The following is a 22,519-nucleotide window of genomic DNA, read 5'->3' as shown; positions in this document are numbered from 1 at the left end:
TAAATAAGGATAAACAAGGGAAGGACAATACAAGGGGAAAAAAAGTCTGTATTGGGCATTACATTGTGTTGGAAAATGATCTGCCAATTCATCCTTAAAGCATCTCCATATCCGGTTTCTCTTTCTGAGCCAAGCCCAAATACAAGGGTATTGCAGGGAAATTGAGCATTGCTGTCGATCCAACATTGCACTTTGCCTGAACTCCATCATCACTTGAGTGATGTACTTCTGCGAGTGCTGCTCTAGAGCCATCCTTTCAAGTGCACTGAAGATGAAGCCACAGAGTCCTCACAAATGTTCCCATTATTCCTCACCGTGGTACTTTTTGACATGGCACAGAAAATCCTTTCAGCGTAAAAATTGCTCACAGCAGACAAGAAAAAGGTATAAGAAGTACCTAGCGTAAAGACGCACAAAGACCTGTCCTCCCCTGTGGTTAGCTTAAATAAATAGAACAAGACTTCCAAACTATCGAGTTACATTAAATGGTGGTTTTTATGACACCTGCCCTGGCCATCTTGCATTGTTTAGATAGCCCTGCATAGCCTTCTGTTATTCCAAGAGGTGTGTGGTTTTTTTAAAACTACCTACCTGGAACTGCCTACTTTAGATAAAGATTTTTTCAGACTAGTTTCCCCCAACATTCCTCCAACTCTAAGTTTTGTAGGTTTGAGAGAGGAAGTCAGTGACGGGCAGCTCCAAGTAACATGCAGATCAACAATGGAATGCTCACACCTTTTACAACATGTAATGTATCAGCATGTTCTCCAGGAACACCACAAAGTACAGCTAAGCAGGGCAGAAACAAGTTCCACACTGAAGTAGTGCAGCGACCCTGATAAGGTTAACTTTGTAAATGGCATGAGAGATGGGTGCCAAATGCAGCATCTACAGCTCTAAGAATATTTTTTCTTTAGTTTATTAATATATAGACATATACTTTTCAGTGCTTGCTAGCACCTTCCATATTACTCTGTGTACCAGCAGGATTCAATTATAGCTGTATCTTCATTATGTAATGTTCATTTTATGTTCTTAAACATAATTCCCTCTCAACCTGAGTCTAAGTCATTGAAGCTAGTTACTCCCTCCCCTGATTTTCACATTATGAACACCCCCCCAACTCCATAATCAATATAATTTGTTACAGCAGAGTGCTATATCCCTATATCCCTGTCATTATCCTAAGCAATAGGAAAACATAATTGCAGGTCACTTTAATGAAACATTTCAAACAGCAGAAATGTGAAGGAAAAAAGGCATCCCTCTTTTGTTTTTCCTCTCAAATATGATGGCATCCTTGCATGGTTAATACTGCTGCTTGTAACTAATACATTCTATTTATTCCACATACAAACAAGCAGTGTTTGGGGGTTTCAAAAAGAGTTCATGTGTTCTTTACCTTGTAGCAAACATTGCTCTCAGAGAAGAGAAGGTAGCAGCATCTTCTTTTAAAGCCTTCAGTTCATTACGCAGCTTCATCATTGTCTCCGTAACCATAGCTTTCTCATTTTCATACTTGCTTTTTAAGTTGGCAAGGGCTACCTCTGCAGTCTATTGTTTACCAAGAAGAACAAAAATGTACCAGTTAATGAAACTCTTCATAAAATGGTTAGCCAAGAGGTTTTTAATCTCCATTCATACAATGGAGCATTTACTTAGTACTGAAATTTTAAACTTCTAGTCACCTTTTCCTGGACAGATTAAATGAATTGCATATTAGGATATTGGAGCACAAAAAGAGTTTGTTTCTAACCATAAAGCACCATCCCAAGGAGGTCAGCCTGAGGATATTTAGTTAGTTATATATATATTCCCAACACTACTTTGTTGAGTCAAATGCTACTATAAGTCATATCAACACCAACAAAGATACAAAAAGTTAAACAGTATAATTTGAGGACTTAATCTCGATTTGCAAGTTATTGGGACTACAACTACATATAGCTTCTAAACTGCACCAGTTTTCAGAATGGATTACATTTCTCAAGCAGTAATATTACAAACAAGATGAGTACAAGTCTATTTCTGAAATAATGTACTATATAATTATTATTTATCTTAACATCTATGCTTTGAGATAAATTTGAATTTACATCACCTTAATTTTAGATTAATTATTGAAGCATTTGTCATTGTAAACCCTGGAAACAGCTCATCACAATTATTCTAATCCAGCTGTGCTACTATGGTTATCAAAATGACATAATCCAGTCTCCAAAATTTAAAAATCTCTATTTCTACTTGTTTTTCTTCCTTTATTCTGGGGTGGGGTTGTTGTTTTTTTTGTTTTGTTTTTTAAGTTTTTATACCATTCTCCATGGAGTGTTTGAATTGTGAGTTTGTGTGTGTGGGTGAAATCTTAGAAAGGACATACTTTTTACAATCCCTTTAAAAGACCAGCAAACATAATTCTTTCAATAGGAAAATAATTTTTACCTTTTATTTTCAGTGAATTCAATGATTATTGATCCATTACACTACATATAACCTAATAAGTTTTAGGCGGTCACTAATGAAGCTTGCCCAGAACGCTTTGTCAGTGTACTTACTCCTGATCTTCAACAGCCCACTATTCCAGTTCAGAGAAGATGCCAATAGCGTTACATTATGTAGGAACGTATTCATATATTCCCTGGGCACTAGACAGAAGCCACTTTCCATTTCTCTTGTCATCTCAGCTAAACTGGAACTCATGAAATGCAAAAGTATGTCAAGGTTTTGACTCTCTAGACTGCTCGGCATCACAAAACTTCAGCCCTTAGACTATGTACATGGAGTGAAATCCAGGCCTCACAGATGAATGGGAGTTTTGTCACTGACTTGAATGGAGCCAGGATCTCACCCATGACTGCAATGTCTAATGCATGTGGCAAATGGCAACAAGGGTCATTCTAGCCAAATTTTCTTTAAAGCTTTTGCTTATGATGTAGGTGTGTAAAACCTGGGTTTCATCCCTGCAAAACCTGCTCACCTGTTTGTTGGCCTTTAGTACAGTTCTCAGGGTTGCTATCTGTTCTCTCTTGGTGCTTAGCAGGGACTTCAGCTTCAGGATTTCCTCCATGAAAGCTTCCTTGTCTTTGTCCACTACTGGCCCAAGTTCTTGGGTGGCAACGCGCTGCCTGGACAACTCGGTAGTTCTGTCCACAGCAGCTTGTAGGTGTTTGATCTGATCACGAATTATAGCGATCAAGTTGTAAATGTTCATGGGTTCCTTCCGAGGATCTGACACAGGAGATGGGAGGGATGACACTGGAGATGGACTGCTGTCACCACTTCCATTCTCGGCCTTTCCTAGGTCTATAGATAGCAGCCCTTTAGAGAGCAGGATTGGCGACCTTCGACCTTTGCCCTCTGGACTGCTGCGTCCTCCTTTACCCTCTTTGTAATAATCCAGCATCACCCTGTTTGGAGTTTCATTGTTGCACATGCAGACGTGGTGATACAAATTGGCCAGCTCCTCACTGAATGTGACTAGTTCATCTTGGGCTACACTGAGACTGCCCTGTGTTTCTCCAGCAACGTCGCTTACTTTCTTCAGCTCCTTCTCCAGTCTGGCTACCTGTTCTCTATCTTGCCTATTAGATTTTTCTAACAAGGTGATCTTTTCAGTAAGAGCTTGGCTTTCAGTCTCATACCTGCTCTTCTCCTCCTCATATTTAGACTCACACTCTTCATATTTGCCCTTAAGGACTTTAAGCTCTTCCTTTAGGTCACCGATCTCTGCCACGGCCACTTTGTACTTGCATTCTAGGATCTCTGGCCCATTGATGTCAACTTCGTAATAATCTCCATCTTCGTGGCTGTCACGCTCCTTCTCATTGTCAAGAGCAGACTGACGTTCCTTGCTGACTTGGAGTTTTTTCATCGCATTAAGGTTCTCTGTGAGCCTGCCAACTTTCTCATGCTGCTCTGAAAGGGCTCCCCGGGTGTTCTCCAGCTGCTTCTGAGACTCTTGGAGTGTAGATAACAAATTAACTTTTTCTCTTTCCATCTGAAATACATAAAGTCAGACGTTAATTTTCTGGAAGCAAATACTTGTGCAGCTTTATTCTGTACAATCATATGAGAAAATGGTAAATAGTCAATAAAAGATCATACAACTGCAGAAACTTGGTCCCTTACACTCTGTGGAAAAGGCAACTCAATTTACACTAAACTCAGTCTTAAAACCTACTGGCACCATTACTAATTTGCATCATAGGGTGGTTCTTACATCCATTAAGGATTTTCAAACAAACACACTCTTTCCTGTTTTACCTTCCCCTTCCACAGTTTGGGCCTCTTAGTAAAACCATTATCCTTTCAATTAAAGCTAAGCTGAAACCAGTGTTGTCCCATAAAGTGCCTAGGAAATGATTGGGCACTGTAAAAATAATAAATAACAATAAAAATGTGACGCCAGTCAATAGTGGCAGTTTGGCATAGCACTACCAACCCCAGATTAGCCCTGTTAGCAACAAAAAAAGATAAGACATCAAACTATTGTCACCCTACTTTGCAGCACAGGGCACTAAACCTTCAGAGAACTCTTGAACTGGTCAAAACTAGTTTTGTGTTTTTCTATAAAAAAATTCTTAATAAAGTTTTTTGAATTTTGTTTATTTTGGTGGTGGGGGGAATCCTACTCTCACTTTATAAAGTTCTCCCCTTTTTCCACTGGGGCAGGGGGGAAGAAAGCATGGGAGGGGAAGTAAAATGAGACACAGTGGTGATACCCCCTGCTGTCTCCCTTAATCTTCTTTTCCGGCGAAGTACAAAAGTGCTACTTTCTTCCATTTAAGTTAAAAATGAAAATTTAACTTCCCCTCAAATGTTTATATATTTTCTTTCCCCCACTTTTTGGGGTATTACTATTTTTTTAAGTGGGCATTTTCTCACAATTCTGAAACAATTTAGGGATTTGCCCCCGATATTTCTCACTTTGAAAAAATGAAAATTTTTGTCAAAACCAACATTCCCCCAACCCCTACCGTCCATGTTTTTATTAAATCCCATTTATTACATCAGAAAATTTTCAGCAAGCTCTAGGCAACTCATGTGTGCCTTGTTTTATATTCTTCAGTACTGGGTGTCTTGCTTATAATATAGAAAATGCAAATGACAATTCACAGCAGACTCTTAAGCAAATTAAAATGGATTTCATTTTCATCAGACTATGAATTGCATTAGACAGAAATTATAGTACATTTAAATGTAAATGCACATTAAGTACATTATGACAGGTGAAAAAGCTCCACTTTTAGTATTTGCAGGAGACCCATCAGACTGTGGGTAACTGAATGAAAAAGATCTTTTGAGAAGACTGGGTTACCCCATGGTAATCTCAGACTGCTAGTGTAACACAGATTTATTATCTAGGATCTTAACATTTACCTGCACAAGCTGTTGTTTCAACTTCTGGATTTCTGATATATTTAGCTCGCTCAGAAGATCTGAGACCAGGCTTGGGGCTGGAGGAAAGCTGTCATTTTTCTTGGGGGTGGACGTATTATTCTTGCCATTGCTAATTTTGCTGAGGCAGTTCTGTTCAAAGCCATTCATGATTTCATCATTATTGGGCTCTGTGGTTTCATCGCTGAATTTGAGTCCATCCAAAGAGATGTTCAGGTGGCTGGTGTACATAGAGTCATTGATGTTCATGTAATGAGAGAGCTCCTTACGAAGGTTGTTCTTCTGCTCACGCTCAGTCTTCAGGGTCTCTAAGGCCTCCTCAAGTTGGCGTTCTGAGATCTCTTTCAACCGTATAGCATCTTCTAACTGGCTGTTGAGGAATTCTGTTTCCTCTTCAAGCCTTTTGATTTCATGTTTTAGGCCTTCAAACTCCACCTAGAGAACATATGATAAAACACTATCAGTAAAATGCCTGACTGTAAGAGGTCACAAAGCAATCTCAGAACACTTCACTGATGTACATTTTATTTAGTTAACTATGGTGGAAGGGGAATAATTTTTAGATTCTGGACTCTAGTTCCTGCACCATGACTACAGACATCGTTCATTTAATCTACCTCTGAGAGTACATTCAACAAACATTTTCTGAGGAAACTGTTAAATGATGTTGATCTACTCCAGATTAATTAGAATAATTATGATTTGCATCATGTTGTAAAGAGGCAGCACCCAACAGGTTTCCCTAGCATATAATGCCAGCTACCTGCTCGACCAGTAAATCTGTGTGCCAAACTTCACACAAACTCAACCCTCAACATATTTAAAACCAAAGATTTAAACGCTGTGAGCCTGATTCACTATGTGTAACTCCATTGAAATGGCCTGTTGAAAACTGTTGTGATGTCGTGATGAAGGGTCCTATAATTATAAAGGTACACAAAATGCCTTATTACTAAGCACAGACCAGGACATCTTCAAATCAAACCTATATTGACAATACGATATGAAATCTGACTACTACCATAGTTTTCTCATCTGTACAATGATGAGAAAACTATCTGTTGTGCATTGGTGTTGTAATCTTAATTAATGTTTGTACAGCTCTTTGGATTCCTTGGAAGAGAAGAGAGTAGCAGAAGTGCAAAGTACTGTATTATCCGATTTATTTTTCCTCTGACTCATAACTTAGGACATGCACCCTTTGTGTTAATTCTGCTTTGCAAATGAAGGTCTGGAAAAGCTGAGGGTTTCGTTTGGTTGTCTCAATGGATTAATTAAAAACTAGTAACATTCAGTGGATGGGATTATGGGATGGAGAAAAGCAAAAAAAAAAAAATCAAAAATGTCATGAAGAGAAAAATTACTTACTTTGGTTCTAAATATACCCACCAAACAGGTATATTTAGGATGTAATTCACATAATCAAAGGATCCAGGACACAAAATGATAACCAGCGACTGCTGGAAACCACTGCCATCTACCAAACACCGCCTGACAAAGTTGGCTGAGGCTCAAAGTCAGCATTAGTGAGTTTAATTGGCTTTGGGTGCAAAGACTTAAATAGCTAGGCAATTTCACTTGCTTCCCTTTACAGGGCCAAAGTGAAATCATGTTGGCTAGAGGGGAAAAAGAAAAACAAGAAAGGAGGATAACATTGTTTGTTCTGTTTCCCAGTAATTTTCTTGAGGACCTACTATGGCTGCCAATGCAGAATGTACAAATAAGCCAGTTCCCCAGCTGAAGATCTAGACCAATGTATTCAGTGAGGGGGAAACTCATAAGTGAGAGTGCTTTGTATGAGTTGGAATTCATTTGCCTCAACCAAACCGTGTTTCCTCAACGTGTGATGTTCGGGCCACTAGATCCACATAGTCCTGGCCCACCCTCAACTCACCCTACCTGCTGGCCTATTTGGGGCTGACACGGAGCCCTCTTCTGAGCACACAGGTGGTGTGGAGGCCCAGTTGCATGGCCAGTCCACCCCAAAGAGCTCGTGCAGACCCCTCGGCAGGTTTGGAGGTGCACCTAATATATTGGAACACCTCACAACACCGAGTTGAAAAAACGCCTTCTGCTCAACAGCCCCTTTCATTCTTCGGGGGGGTGAGGAGGTGGGGGGGGGAGAGAAATTAAAATGAAGGTTAAAAACAAATCCCAATAAGTTTGTTTCATGTTTTCTATATTCTAAGGCAGGCACAGCTACACTTTCTTCTCCCAAGTGCTTCTTGACTCAGCAGCGTGACAGTATTTGCTGAAGCCTCCCAAACTACGATGCTGGATGCGGGTTTATAAAATTAAATTGACAAGATCTCGGGGGGGGGGGGGGGGGGGAATAACTAGACATCAGTAGATTTTCATCTGTATACAGCTGAGAGACAGAATAGAAATAATTCCGATCTAACGACTGTCTGAAACAGTAACACAAGAAAATTCTAAACTTGTTACAAATACGTAATTACCTTTCCTGAGAATCTGCAGATGATTAGGACTGTACAATAAAATATTACTTAGTTTTCCAGCATGTGCATCACACGTGTATCTGACAATGCAGAGCAATTATAGCAGTGTTTAAAATATTACAATAGGGAGTCCGAGAAGACAGAACATTAGGAGAGCAACAGAAGTAGCAAGCACCAACATGAAGAGCTGTCCAAAAAATATATTAGTCACAGGTGAGACTGGCTGATGTATTTTAAAAGGGGATGAAGAATCAAGTGCAGCAAGGAAACCCAACTCCTAATAGCTGATGTAGCAGGGGATCAGCCTCCAACAGAGGAAAGGAGGGAGTGGAAGGACTTAGATGAGCAACAAAGAACTAGTAGAAGGGAATGACCAAGTGGGGGTATAGGCGGAGAAGAGATGAAGGTACCGTAATGAAGAACTTTCAGTCCAAGAGGATTGATTTTGTAGTGGACAGAAAGCCAGCAGCGGCCTTTTGAGGGTGGGGAGACGTGGCTGCACATGCGCTAATGGGCATGGAGGCGTGTTGTAACATGTTGAGCACACAGGAGCAGCCTGGAGCCATGCTGATTATTTCAATACTTGCCTGGTTTTGCTTGAGGACAGACACTTGTTTCTGAAGGCAGATGTTCTCCTCCTCGAGCTCAGTGTAGTCTTGCAGCAAACGAGCTTCTCTGAATTTATATTCCTTGATGTCATCTCGCAAGCGGGCTCTCTGGGTCTCCACATTCTGATTGATCTGTGAAAGTACCACCAAAAATATAAGCGTCTATATTAACTATCTAAAGCTATCACTATATGAACAATACTTCAATTTTATATTAAACTGTGCATACATCCTCGTTATTTAATGAGACTAACCTGAACCTATCTTTTTTTTCATTCTGAGCTGAAGCCTCAGGGAATTAAGTACTTTACACAAGAATTAATGATGACCTACTTGCTTATCTTACGGGGCGACTACCCCTCCCTCATGTGAAGTAATGTAACAGAGAAAGCAACACTATGGGCTTGTCTACACTACCACGCAGGTTCGATCTAATATATGCAACTTCAGCTACATGAATAGCGTAGCTGAAGTTGATGTACTTAGATCTACTTACCGCGGTGTCTTCACTGTGGTAAGTCGACAGCTGATGCTCTCCCGTCGACTCCACTTGCGCTCCTCGTTCTGGTGGAGTCGATGGGAGAGCGCTCAGCCGTCGATTTATCACGTCTATACTCGACGCAATAAATCGACTGCCACTGGATCGATCGCTGCCCACCAATCCGGCGGGTAGTGTAGACAAGCTCTAATAGAAGAGCTCTCACTCACAGGCTGTAAGCAACAGGACAAGAACGTTACTCACCTCAATCCATCTTTAGGCATTTAAACAAAAAGGCCTTTTTAAGAGGGTAAAAATTCTGCACAGTTAGAATTAAGAGAGGTCTCTCCTTTGGATGAGACATGAAACTGAAGGTCTGCACAGCTCTGATGAAAGCCAAGATGTAAATCAGGAAAACTAGGCCAGCCTGGTGAGTTGGCCAATATTCCCTCTTTTGGTAATAGCCCAAGATTTGTACAAGACATTGCTGAGCAAATCCTATGTCTTCGTACACAGTCACCACAACCATCCAGCTTATCCCTGGAAAGCACTTAGGGATATGCGAGTACAAAAACCAATATAATGAACCAAGTTATAGTCACATGACATATATATGCGGACACAAATAAATATTGAGCTAGCACAAATTCCATTTGTTCGGATGCCTCACTGTACTTCGCCAGACTTTTTCACACAATATTTTTTCCTTCAAGCTACACTGAACTATAACAGTGAAAAATATATTTTAAAAGTTAGCAAAAATATTTTCAGAGGAAAAAATGTTTAAAATATTCAGCCATAGAAGAGCAGCCAAATATTTTGCAGCTGTACACTTGATAGAGTGAAGATAATATCTTTTCAAACAATTAACGAAAAAGCTAAAAATAAAAGGAGAGGGGTTGTCTATTATTAATTCAGCAATTAAGGCTATCACATCTTGTTTCTGCTATCCTCAACCCAGCAGTCTAGCCAAAATACAACAAAAGTGCCTCACACTTTTCCAGTGCTGGTATGCAAACTAGTAAAGAGAGCTACTTTGGATTCTTTTAGCATAATGTTATTACTACTGGTCGCTGGAAACCAGAACATCAACACTGCTTGCAAATTCATCAAAACACTGTGTACAAATCAGCAGCCTCTTCAACTGTGATACATAGTACAGACGTCAGATAGGCATTTACCGAAAGACACAACACAAAGAAAATAGACGTACTGCAGGAGGGATGCCAGGAGCAGAGTCTGTTGTGTTTTCAGGACATATGTGGAGTTGAGTCACCTAGAACTACAAATCCAGTGAAGTTAACACTAGCTCCCTCCCTCCTCAGGTAGAGAGTCAACTGTGTAAATTAGTCTATTTACTTTTAGCAGACAAGAAAAGAGTATCCCTAGCACAGTGGGAGGCTAAATTAAAATAGCCTGTTTTAGATAATGGCTAAAACAGACACTAAAATGCAGTCAACAATGCAAATGAGAGGTCATTGCATCCCATATTCCAGGGCATGCATCACAGCTCTACAACAGAACCACTAACACCTTGCATATGACGTTTCAAGAGATCATTTGTACTTTTACTACAGCATTGAAGGAATCAGGGATTTTGAGTCACAGAGGTTTGTGGGATCTTTTTTTCCTTTCAATTCATATGCATTTTTCTCCGAGTTCATGGTTTTGGTGCAAAAATGAAATTTGGGCTTAGGCTCAACCGATAGATTCATGAAATGTCTAACAAACCTTAGCTGAGTAAAATTCATAGCTTGTAATGGAAGGCCCAAACCAGGCAAACCTGCACAGTTTTGAATCTAAAGTTGCAAATAGCCCAGCTAATATTTTGTGCCTCTGTAATGCCTTTTGTAAGAGATTCTAACAGCACTTTGCAAACGTTAATGAATCAAGCTTCACAACACTTTTGCAAGTAATATTTCCTTCCATTTTACAAAGGAGTACTGGTTAGAACAGACAGACACCCGAGCCGTTGTGAAGCAGAGGGGCATTTTAAATAAATATTGTATTCTAAAGAGCCGAAAGTTATAGGCAGGCACGAATGCATGTCAGATCTCCCTCCCCTGTTCAAGTGTCAGATCCCAGCAGGAAAGAAGACTCTGCAGCCAAATAATTCAAGCTAAAATCATAAAAGGTTCCTGGGTCAAACTCATCTCTAGGTCAGATTCATCTCCAAGTTTTATACCTAATTATGAGCCTGTTCTTTACCCACGTGAAGTCCCAGTGAAGTCAACGGTACCCCACATGTGAGTGAACAACTCTCCCCACACCATCAAGTTAGTCTCAAAATGAGATACTCCGAGGTGTGTTCTTTAAATCCTTAATCATTTTATTTGAAAAACAAGGTTACACTCCTCTTCAGTACTCTAATTATCCCATCTCTCACATAAGTTTAAGCCAAGTTGTGTGTGTGGAATAGAGGTGGACTTCAGATTTGCAGTTAGTAATCGGACAAATTTAGTTTCTTTTGCTGTGAGAGTTTTTCTGTGAAAGGCTATGATTTTTTTAAACTAACATGCTACTTGCAATGGTTCAGCAAATCATCCAGGTGAACAAAATTTCAGCAAACTTTATGGATTGTTCATGAGGCCCACTAATAGCATTCACAGTGTTTGACTGGTCACCATAGTCACACAGCATTGCTTCTGTTCCTTGGTTGGATGACCTAAACTTTGCAAATAGGAGGGCCTGGAGAAAGCATTGGAGTGGTTATTTAAGATTGGGGCAGAGAGCATTTTAAGGAGATTCAGACAGAGCAGCAGATGTAAGCAGGTCTAAAATCATTTTAAAATCTTTTCCTGTCCTGTTCTTCACAAGAAAGAGCATTGTCTGTAGATATGTACAAGAAGCCCAGATTTTAAAATAGCTGACTTCCTTCCTGAGCACGGAAGGAAGATCTATAACCCTGATTTATTGGCTGTCTACAGACTGTACATTCCGTTTACTCCTATCACATGTACACCAAGCATCTATGAATGTTGCTAGTTGCAGACGTTATAGCTAGGTCCCTGGCTGTCTCATATAGTTGCCCAACTGCCAAAGCTTGGAAATCTGGGGACTGCTGTTTATTTCTCCCATTCCATATATAAAACACTCTTATTATATCCACCAAGTGCATGGATTGAATCCACTGGTCTCCATACCAAAGGAAATTACACTGCACTCGTTCACACAATTAATGGCTGTGGCAAACGACTGTTGACAGTATAGAAGACAACCTAGTGTTAGTGCCTATCAGCATGCCAGAGCTCCTTCTCCTACTAAACTAAGGAATATTCTCTGCTACACAAAAATCTTCTCTCTCGTTCTACACAGCAAAGGATATTCATCCAATTGACTATATCCTAAAATGGTTCTGCTCATTCAAAAGCACACAGACCTTTTCTCTGACCTGTGTATCAACCCTCCTGTTAGGATATTTATCAGTGGAATTTCTTCCTCTTATTTTCCCCCAGATGAGTTGTTGCAGGGATCCCCATTTTACAGCACAGATATTAGTTAGAGCTATTAGAAACAGTAGACATTTTCTTGGCAACAAGCCAGGCAGGCCAATTCCACATTATCCCTTATATGCCACGGTGCAATTGTTTTACTTGGTGAGGCCTATTCCCTATCACTGACACCAATTTCTCGATCTGCATACAAGATAAACTGGAAAAATATCAAATTCAAAGAGACGTTTACTTTTATTTTCCTTTATGTGGGAGACAAATGGCACTAAACACTTGGGAATAACCTCTCTAATTTAGAGGAAAACAGCCACACAGAGAGGGCGAAATTGTGGCCCTACTGAAGTCAATGGAATTAGAACCAGAGAAAATGTAATTCAGAAGTCTACAAACAGGTGACTCTCTCTTCAGTTTCTCTTAGGGTATGTCTTCACTCCAGAGTTAACTTGGGTGATTGGCACCTGGGTCTGAGCACTCAGGTTAGCCTAGTCTGGGAATGAGTCACTGCAAAGCCATACCCCAGTTACCGAGTCATCACTGGTGCTGCGCTCACCCGTATGTGTGACTAGGACTTCTGGAGAAATCTCCCATGGTTCTTTGGGACGCAGTAAGCGAAGCTGCTCTATGATTCTTTCCTAGTGAATTGAGGGAGAACTAGTCTGTCCTTGCGGGCACATGGGTGGAATTGTGGGAAGGTACTGTAGAACTATCAGTTCTCAAGTGGTTTAGTCTGTATCCTTCCTACAAAGAGAGAGTGATTACCAACCTGAGTGAAAGTGGTACCCAGGGTTTAGCTTACAGCCCAGCCGGGCCAGCTAAACTGGATTGAAATGCCACTAAATTTGGCTGAGATGGTTTTGTGTGTGGATGAAAAGGGGATTAGAGGCAACAAACAGGAGCCTGAGTTAACTCTATAATGAAGACACATCCTCAGTGGGTCTGACTAGGGCTCCTAGGTGCTTTGATAATGTCAATAGAGTCAAAAGGTATTCAGCATACAAGGTCAGTTATTTTACAGATATAACCTCAAATTCACCTACTGATCAGCTTCAACCCAGTTTCTTACATGTCACCTTTCAAAAATACAGCCCTCCTGCATGACAGCACAGGACACAAAGAAAGCAAGGTTTGGTAGATTAATATTTAAGATGGGGTCAATCAGGCCAGCCTGGAGCTGTTAATTATAGGTTATACTTAAAACAAGGTAGGAAATAGATCATTTGAAATTATAATCACATCCAGCTGGGATGGGTTAATGAAACAGGATGGCTTGCCACTTAAGGGCTGGAGGCCTGGGGTCAGCCAACCCTGATGACTGTGGGAGCCATCTGTGCCACATTAAATCACTTTGATGGGGCCTGAAGGAAGGCAGCTGATTCCCCTATAAAGGGGGGAAAGGGGTAGAGAACAACTGATTGTCTCCTGGGGGCTCCGAGAGCAAAGAGCACCATTGAAGGGGGGGTATTTATATAAAAACTTAGAGGCCTTAAAATATCAAAGCTTTTGCTGCAACGCATACTAAGAGCATTAGGAAAACAGGTCCCTATTATTTTTTTTAAAACCAATATTGCAATTCTTTAAGACTACTGGGAAAGATGAAAGACTTCAATTTTTTAATGATCTATGGTGCCCTGTGTTTGGCAATGATAGACTCAGGAACGGAGTCTGCTTTGCCCTAAAACAGAAGAAGAAAAAGAAGAGAGAGGGGGGAAGCTCGAGAAGCTGTGGCAGAGACTGAAGAGAGTGAAGAACTGTGCAGAGAACATGCTGCAGGAAAGGCCCTGAGACCAGGGGAATCACCCCCGTTTAGAAGGCTGGGAGTACCCTGCTCAGACAGAAGGAAGAACCTGGCACCAGCGGAGTTTGGAAGTCAGAGCCTGAAGGCTGAGCTCCAGCCAGGTAAAGCCTGGAAGAGGTAACTGACTTGGGAACCAGCTCAGGGAAGGAAGCACAGGTGATGGGAGTAGAGGGGACAGGCACATGGGTCTCATACCTCCCCCAGATTTCTGCCAGACTGGGAATCGGGCTGAAGAGACGTGCCTGGGAAAGGCACCAGCAGCTAGCGCTCCCACTGAGCCCCACTAGGTGGCATCAAGAGCAGGGAAGCGAGACCAGGTTAAAGCAGGTAAAATATAACAAGTGAGTCAAAGTTTGTAAATTCAAAATGATAGCAGAGATGTAGTAATCTGCCAGTTTCCCAAAAGTCTTTTCAGGGTTACCCAGAATAACTCTGGTAATCTCTGTCTTCTCGTTCAGTTATTTTACCCTGTTGGAATCCAAACAGTCCAGAGATGAAAGATTTTCCTTTGAATCAGTACTTAAAGCTTCTTCTTCGGACAACAATCTGCTATATGCATTTACACACACAATGGCCACTAGCTTTGAAATTAGTATTTCCTGTTACAGACCTTAAATCCCTCATTAGCATTTCACAAGATTCCTTTGAGTAATTTAGTTACAGGGTTATGCACAAATGCAAATGTTTGTAATAGCAAACAATAGGGTATTTAACTAGTTTTCATTAATTGAACACCTGAATACACTCTCATACTAGCACACATTTTAATGTAGGGTTATCTAAACAAATTATAGGGGTATACACAATGTAAGTGCAATGTAATAGCAGACCATCGGTTACAGATAATACAAGAACATTAGCATCTCTTTTGATCTCTACTAGCATAAGAGTGAATTAGTATGAATACATACTAATACACTTAACACTTCTTTGATAATCACAGACAAGTAAATTGGTCTATGGCTCTGGCCTGAGCTAGTCTGTCAGCATCACAGCCTGTTACAGTTGATTATTGAAAAGAAAGCTTTGCTTTCCCATTGTCTTTATACAATCTTCTCTTTGTGTCACTCCAAGACTATCAACAAACCCAGTGTTTAAATCTACTTGGAAAACTCACTCTCTCTCTATTAGATAAGTTGTATCACAAGCCATGCCATCATGCTGTAAAAAATACAACAACAACAAAAAACACAGCGTGGCTCAGCTCTCTAATCACGATTGGCATTACATCCATTTTTGGCTGGTGAAAGCACAAAGGAGTTAACAAAATCAGTGACCTAGAAGGTAAAAAAAAATCATCTTTTTATCACTCCCAGGGCTATCAGTATATAACAGTCTACCTAGCAGGCAAGTTTATAAAAATATGCACTGTGTAGCTGCCTGAGAATCCTAATTAGCAGTAACACCACTACCCTAAAGGCAGGTATCTTTGAAATATAACACAACAATTTACTTAAACTAGTTGCATCCACCTATAGATGTACATTAAAAAAAAAACCACGATAAGATGCCTAGGTTTGAAAGTCTGGGCAATGGATCTTAGAGCTGACATCCCCCAAAAGCATTGTCCAAAATATGAAAGTCATTTAATCAGACAGTAAGAATTCAATCTGTGTTCTTTGGGTTCATTGAGCTGTCTTGACCACTGTTAGATATGGCTGGTATTGCAGATGAAGCCCATGTGAATACACATTCTGTCATGTCAACATTGTAGGCTCCTTAGGGCAGGATCTGCTTCTTTATTTTTGGGTCAGATTCAGTTCTCCCACTGTGGTAAACTGGCTCAGAGCAAACCTTACATGTCACACTTATAAGTTTGCTCTCTCACTTTCAGATAGCCCCAGTTGCCATAGCAGATGAATAGCCTGAAAAAAAAATATTCCAGTTGTATATTTGGTATTTCATGTAAGAAAAATATTTCTGGGACATAACCAGTAATTTTCTCATTCTCAAGTCTTCAGCCTTTCCCAGTTTCACAGCATCACTAGTGGAAAGATGCATAAAGAGATTGCAAGGGACTGTGCCTTTCTTTATCGTTGTACAGCAGCTAGTATACTGAGGTCTCAACTGGAAATAATCTCCTAACCACTGCACTAAAAATCAGCATGAAACCTGGGAAGACCATTCTACCTGGCTCAGTGCAGTAGGCCTTGTCATAAATTTCAAAAAGCTGATGAGGTGGTAAATACAGATTAATGTTTCTATCTGTTTCAGCAACTAGCATCCCACAGCAATGTCCCTGCAACCTCACGCTAAAACTCATTTGTGGCTCAGATTACATAGACTACCCATCTGTTTCTGGGAGCAATTCCAGGGGTTAATTTTGAGCCATACAGCTCTTTCATATCCAAAAAACCCACTACTTAGGCTACAAAGCCAACGTTAGAAGATGCCAGATTTACAGCAGCCCATGCAACTTCAATTCTGTCTCCCTGTGCATCTATTCTGGGCACTAAATAAGATAGGAGTCCCATGGCAAATAAATAAAGGTAGGAGTCCCATGGCAAAACAGCGTGTGATCATGCAGTTAAAGACCATCATCATACAAAAGGGGCAAAATTAAGGTTGCGTAAGAAACCATAAATTTGGCTTTTCCTAACTTTTGAGTGCTTGACTTAGCCACCTAAACATTATTTTAATTAAGATTTTTAATGTAATTTACTATGATTTTTTTTTAAGTGGAAAAAGGTAAAAACAAATTCTGCTTTGTGTCTCTATAAAAATCCGTTCACACCATGCACGATCAGGCAGGCTTGAAGCCTGAACCTTCAGCACTGCTGCAGCACAGATGGCTTGAGCGACAGGACTAACTACATAGCTGCAAGCAGAAGGCTTTTATCCCAAAGGTGGGAGATGGGCTGCTAAGCCCATGGACTGTGTCCAAGGTGGCTGAGGGGATTCTGGCCATTTCTCCCCCCTCTCTCCAGAGGTTGGAGGAACATTTCTGAATTTTTAAATTTTTGTTTTGTTTTGATAGCACTTTCCATCACAAAGTGTCCAAAATGATTTCCAGCTATAATAGGTAGATATTTAGATACTCTACTTGCATATTAGGGAGGCATGGGAGAAGTGCAAAGATAACTTAGTCACCTTTGCCCCACCCTTCCCCCCCCTTACTTGCACAAATCTTACCTCAGACAGAGGTGAAGATCTAGCCATGTTTTATTATATTATATACACATTACACACACACACAAAATATGTTATTTTGGTGGCGAAGTCAAGCACTCCAAAGTTAGGAAAACCCAGGTTTATGGTTTCCTGTGCAACCTTATTTTGGCTCTCTTGTGTGTATGCATTCTGACACCATGTTTAATTACACACATGTATATGTATACAAAATATATACAATATAAAGACCTCAGAAATGGAAGCATCTCTGGGATGAAGGCTGGCAAGCAAATGACACATTGTACAGCAATCACTTGTACTCCTCCAGGTCCACAGAAATCAGGATGGCAATTTAGATTTTATATATACTACAAAGTGACCATCCCCCTGTTATAAATGTATTCTGGATATTTCTAGCTATAACTAATTTATGGATCCATTACTAATCCCATTTAGCTATTCAGGCTACTATACCTGTAACATACGCTATTCGTGATCTCCTGTGTTTTGTTTACATTCTGTTCATTATTTCTTTTCTTGTGCTATAGGATTCAAACTAATCAAGTGTTTTCACCACTGTTTTCTTACCACATTCCCTTCCCCAGATACTCCATATAGATATTATGTAAATGTAATGCAGAAACAGAAATTAATACCAAAAATGAAAAAAAAATCTGTGTGCACAAACTGTCTTACCATTGATCTAGGAAATTTGTTCAACTATTTTCCTTGAAATTTTGCAGGGAGCATTATTCATAAATGTTTAGTAAATGTCAAATATTTATTCATGTGCCTTTATTTAAGAACACACATCAGTCTATCTTGCAACCCACAAAAGTGAGGCCATGAAATAACTGAAATGGACATTCTACAAGAACAGGATGTTCCACTTATTGTAAAGGCACTAAGTAAAAATCTACAGAGAACCCACAATCTATAGATTCCAGCAGATACAAAGAAAATTATTAAAAAGTAGCCTGGTTGAGCCATAGACATATTAGCACAAACACACTCAAAAGTACTGTACAATTTAAAAAGTTTAATTTTCAGGAAATATAGCAAAAGTCATGTCCAAATAATAGCAGCAGAAAGTGTTATGTCATACCTGATGAGAATAATGATCGTAGTACATTTTACAATGTTTTTATCAGTGTGTGTTTGCAGTCTGAACAAGTTAACTGGAGAAGAAATATAAAGTGGACATTATGCCAACTGGATAATTAAAAACCAGGCATGTGCTCCTGTTGAAGTCAGGGACTGCAAGTGGGACTTGGTCAGTTTTCTCGGAAGCGGCTAGGTTTTTAAAACCAGGTTATGATAGGAAACAGAAGGTAGTCAAAAATATTAAAGGGGGTTGCAGATCACAGGTTTTAAGCACAGAGCGTCACTAGCACCCAATACACGAGAGAGGAGCAGAGTTCTTAGTACTCCCTAATTCTCCCGCACACCATTAGGCAGGACTCAAGCTGTTTAAGTGGAAAGACTGCTACTTTTAAAAAGAAAATAAAAAATGTCACTTGTAGGAAGGCAGAGGTCGCTTGGGGAATTACATTACACCACCCCTTTTTGATCCTGCATTTGGTACAACCCTTCATGTGTTAATGCTGCTCTTTCTTACTAGCACTATGTTCACTTCAACAATGAGTTTAGTGCTATTAGAAACACAGTGGGTCCTAAACTACATGTTAAGTGTCCATTCAAACTTTAACCTGATTTCATTTAGGGGGAAAAAATTTTGAGCAAAAAAAAAAAAAAAGATATTATATCCAGGTCAAAGCCTCGCTTCCAAGCCATCTCATTAAAACTTCACCTCTTTAAAGAAAGTATTATCTGTTCCTTTAACAATGAAATAGGCATAAGGTGCCTGGCTCAGCAGTTAGTATTTAGCACAACAGGATCCCATGCAGGAGTCTGAACCAAGGGCAGATTCCACCAAAAGTGTCTCACCCTTCTGGACTATCAAAGGCTGGGAGTTCTACAAAAGCACCTCCCGCAGCCTCTAACAGAAGAAGCAGCACCTACTGTGATATCCTGTGGATATTCTGTAAGCGCTGTTAAAAGAAGACCTAAGTGAATGTTTCATGATGCAACCCAAATCTCACCCATCTTTAGGTTTTGCTACAAATCCTAAAGTCATGCCAGATTTGCTGAGATTCATGAACCTGGAGCCAACTTCTGAGTGACCCTGGATCAATTTCTGGTTTCTAATGGAAACCACACCAAAAGGTTTGCACAATACCACTACAAACCAAAGACCTAAAATAAATGAATTCTGGCAGTCTTCCTGGGACAGACAGGATGGGTTCTAAGACACAAGAACCCTACAGGAGGGAAATAAAAGATGGGAAGGGGGAGGAAGAGAGAGAAGGTCCTCTGGGTTCCAAGAGGGATGGTGTGCATTATCTTTCTTCCCCCTGCTGAACCCCCCAGAAAGCAGGGGACAGAGTTAGGGATAACCATTCCTCGTACCTTTTACCATGTCTAATATATAGCTCCTGTTACCTTTAAAATATTTTAATAGCAGCCAACTTTACGGGTGAATGTGAATGACTGGCTTCTTCCCTGTCCCCCTTGTGTCCAAACATCTAATTCCATGGAGAGTAACAAATACCTTCATCATCATAGCTGCTACTCTCTCAAATAATTCTGTTATTTCCAAGGTTTACCTGCATAGCTCCAAAGTTTAGTCACAGCTTATAAACTCTTTAAATAAATAGCTTTTGTGACACTGTAACATTAAAGAGAGGTTTATTGCAACAGTGGAGAACAAAAATATATACCATCATGGATTTCTGTTCCATGCAACATTATAGCTTCGCTTAATTAAAAAGTGCCCAGAGCAGTAACCCCATAGGCATTTACATCTTCTATAATTTCTTAATCAGCACAAAGCCTTGCTATAATACAGATACTTGATTAGCAACTATTGCTTAATAAATAGTTAATACATAATTAACACATCAGATTTTTTAACCCAATCAAAGAGCCAAGTTTCAAAGCACAACCCCAAACCCTTTATTTGTCAGGGCTAATAAGGAGAGTTGACATCTGTGCACATGCAGCTGGGACTACAGACACATCACGGTCTGTTTTCTGTCCGCTTTTATTTGTTTGTATTCCTTGTTTGACGATCTTGCCTTCATCAAATAATCTATGCTGTCTTCAGTCACAAGCCTAAATCAAAAATGTCTGCTGTGGCATTCTTCCCACCTCACTGGTTACCACCACCCACTGGACTCCATCCTGGGTCAGTAATCTGCAGGTTTGTTTACTATGGGGTTTTTGGTAGGTGGTTTAGGGGTGGGGTGTTTGGCACTGGTGTCTCTACACTAATACAGCTGCACCAATGCAAACCCTAGTATAGCTGCAGTGCACTGGTGTAAAAAATGACTTGCACCAGTGCAGTTACATAGGTGTAACTACAGTGGTGCAAACAAGCCCTCATTGCAGGTAAGTCCTAGAAGCAAAGGGTTCCACATATCTGAGGAAAACCAAGCACCAGTGGTTTTCTGATTTGCTGATAATGTGGGCTTGTCACCTGCAAAATCTCATGCTATAAACGAAAAGCACAAAATTTCATCCAGTCACTGTTTACACATTTTCACACTTTATTAAAAGAAATGACCTCATGATTTCAAATGCAGCTTTTGGGGTGTATACGTGTGTCCAAATTCTATACTGCCCTTCCCCCCAAGAGTGGGTGTACACAAGCAAAATGCTGACCCAAACATAATGACAGTGGTGTGAATGGCACAGTGTGGCACAGTTATAATAATCTCTCCCTCCCCTGCACTGTACTGCTTGCTAACAACAGCTAAACTCCAGCTGCTTTTCACATCTGACATTTAAATGATTGGCAGCATTCCATGTCCTTCGTTTTAATCAGGAAGGGGTTTAACCCTTCTTAGGCATGCTAAGGGAACAACGGTCTATTTGAACATTAAGGGTGTTAATTCAAAGGATTTTCTTGAAGATCTTGTTTTGAGAGAGATTATATGTCTCTGCCAACTTGGCAATGAGGGAAGGGATGACTGTGCTGTGGGAGCTTTATAAGAAAGGCACACCTGCCTAAAAACATGTCTTTGGAAGATCTTTATTTGCCAAAAGACAGGCATCTGCTTGCTTCTCAGTTTGTGGTAATCAGCAATAGAAAATAATAAAGTTAGTCAATCATGGAAGCAACACACAGTAGCATAGCAAGAGAACCAAAATGAAGCACAGTGCCCGGAAGATATCAGAGCAATACCTTAACTATTACGCACTTTAGTCCAATTTGCCTCACAGCAATGTTATCTTCTGCACTTATCAAAAGATATCAACACCTTATTATGAAACGAACACCAGCATGACTTCACACGTTAAAAAATAAAAAAAAATCTTTGCCCTAGTCTAATCTCTTACCAACAGGGTGCGTGTGAGAATCAATGACACTGTAAACTCCATCAGCACTAGATTATGGGCCAAATCTTTAAAGTTACTTCAGCACCTCCCTCCCATTGAAATCAAGATGAAGTAAGCACCTAAACAGCGTTAAAAAATCAGGCCCTTTGATTTTAAAAGATGCTGGACAAATCAAAGAATGTAAGCTAACACAGAACACTGAGTCCAAACCACCAAACCAAAACCCCAATACAGCTGTGAACAAAAGGGAAACAGGTATGACTTCAACTTTTGTTAGAAGCTTCAAGCTAAACCCTGCTCATTTAAACCCCGTTTTGCCAGTCCACTAACCCACACATCCCAATCCCTTACCTTTAAAAGGGCTTCCATGTGTCCTACTGTCACCCAGTCCCTCTCCTGTGAAGTGTCTTCTAGCTAGCCAACCCATTCACTGGGATCTTCAAGCAGTGCCAGATGGCCACTACCATACATCAATCAGGGGCCGGGGTTTCCCTAGCTACAGCACAATGGATTGTGGGGTGCCTCATCCTTCCCAGGCTCTTTCATCTGGCAGAAGCAGGACTGTTTCTTCTGCCATTGCTCCTCAATGAGTGTACTGAAAAGACCAGGACAGATACCCGAGGATTCAGTGGATAGAAAGGAAGGCATCACCAGTTTTCTTACTAAAGGATTCACTCTCAAGTTACTCCAAAAATCTTCTAAGTGCAGGGGCGCTCTCAGCCCTGAAAATCCCAGGACACGAGACGCAAGCCACCAGGGCTGAAGATGGGGGGGGGGGGGGGGGGGGGGAGGGAAGGGAATGAGGAAATTGCAATGTTCCT

At 40.5% G+C, this 22,519-nt stretch overlaps 1 protein-coding gene across 3 annotated transcripts in view; it reads right to left on the bottom strand.

Moving 5' to 3' along the window:
• BICD2 (BICD cargo adaptor 2) overlaps positions 1 to 22,519 on the bottom strand; it is a 171,184-nt gene that overhangs the window by 38,205 nt on the left and 110,460 nt on the right. For all 3 annotated transcript variants that reach the window (XM_048857218.2, XM_075130347.1, XM_048857219.2), the window contains exons 3-6: positions 8,441 to 8,593; positions 5,377 to 5,829; positions 2,975 to 3,994; positions 1,403 to 1,554 (exon numbers count right to left, since the gene is read on the bottom strand). In XM_048857218.2, coding sequence (XP_048713175.2) covers positions 1,403 to 1,554; positions 2,975 to 3,994; positions 5,377 to 5,829; positions 8,441 to 8,593 — 1,778 coding nt within the window. The remainder of the gene's footprint in view (positions 1 to 1,402; positions 1,555 to 2,974; positions 3,995 to 5,376; positions 5,830 to 8,440; positions 8,594 to 22,519) is intronic.

Source organism: Caretta caretta, chromosome 7, assembly GCF_965140235.1.
Source record: "Caretta caretta isolate rCarCar2 chromosome 7, rCarCar1.hap1, whole genome shotgun sequence".
In the NCBI taxonomy this organism is placed as follows: domain Eukaryota; kingdom Metazoa; phylum Chordata; order Testudines; family Cheloniidae; genus Caretta; species Caretta caretta.
The sequence above is the reverse complement of the archived record's forward strand: the minus strand, read 5'-3'. Positions and strand labels throughout refer to the sequence as shown.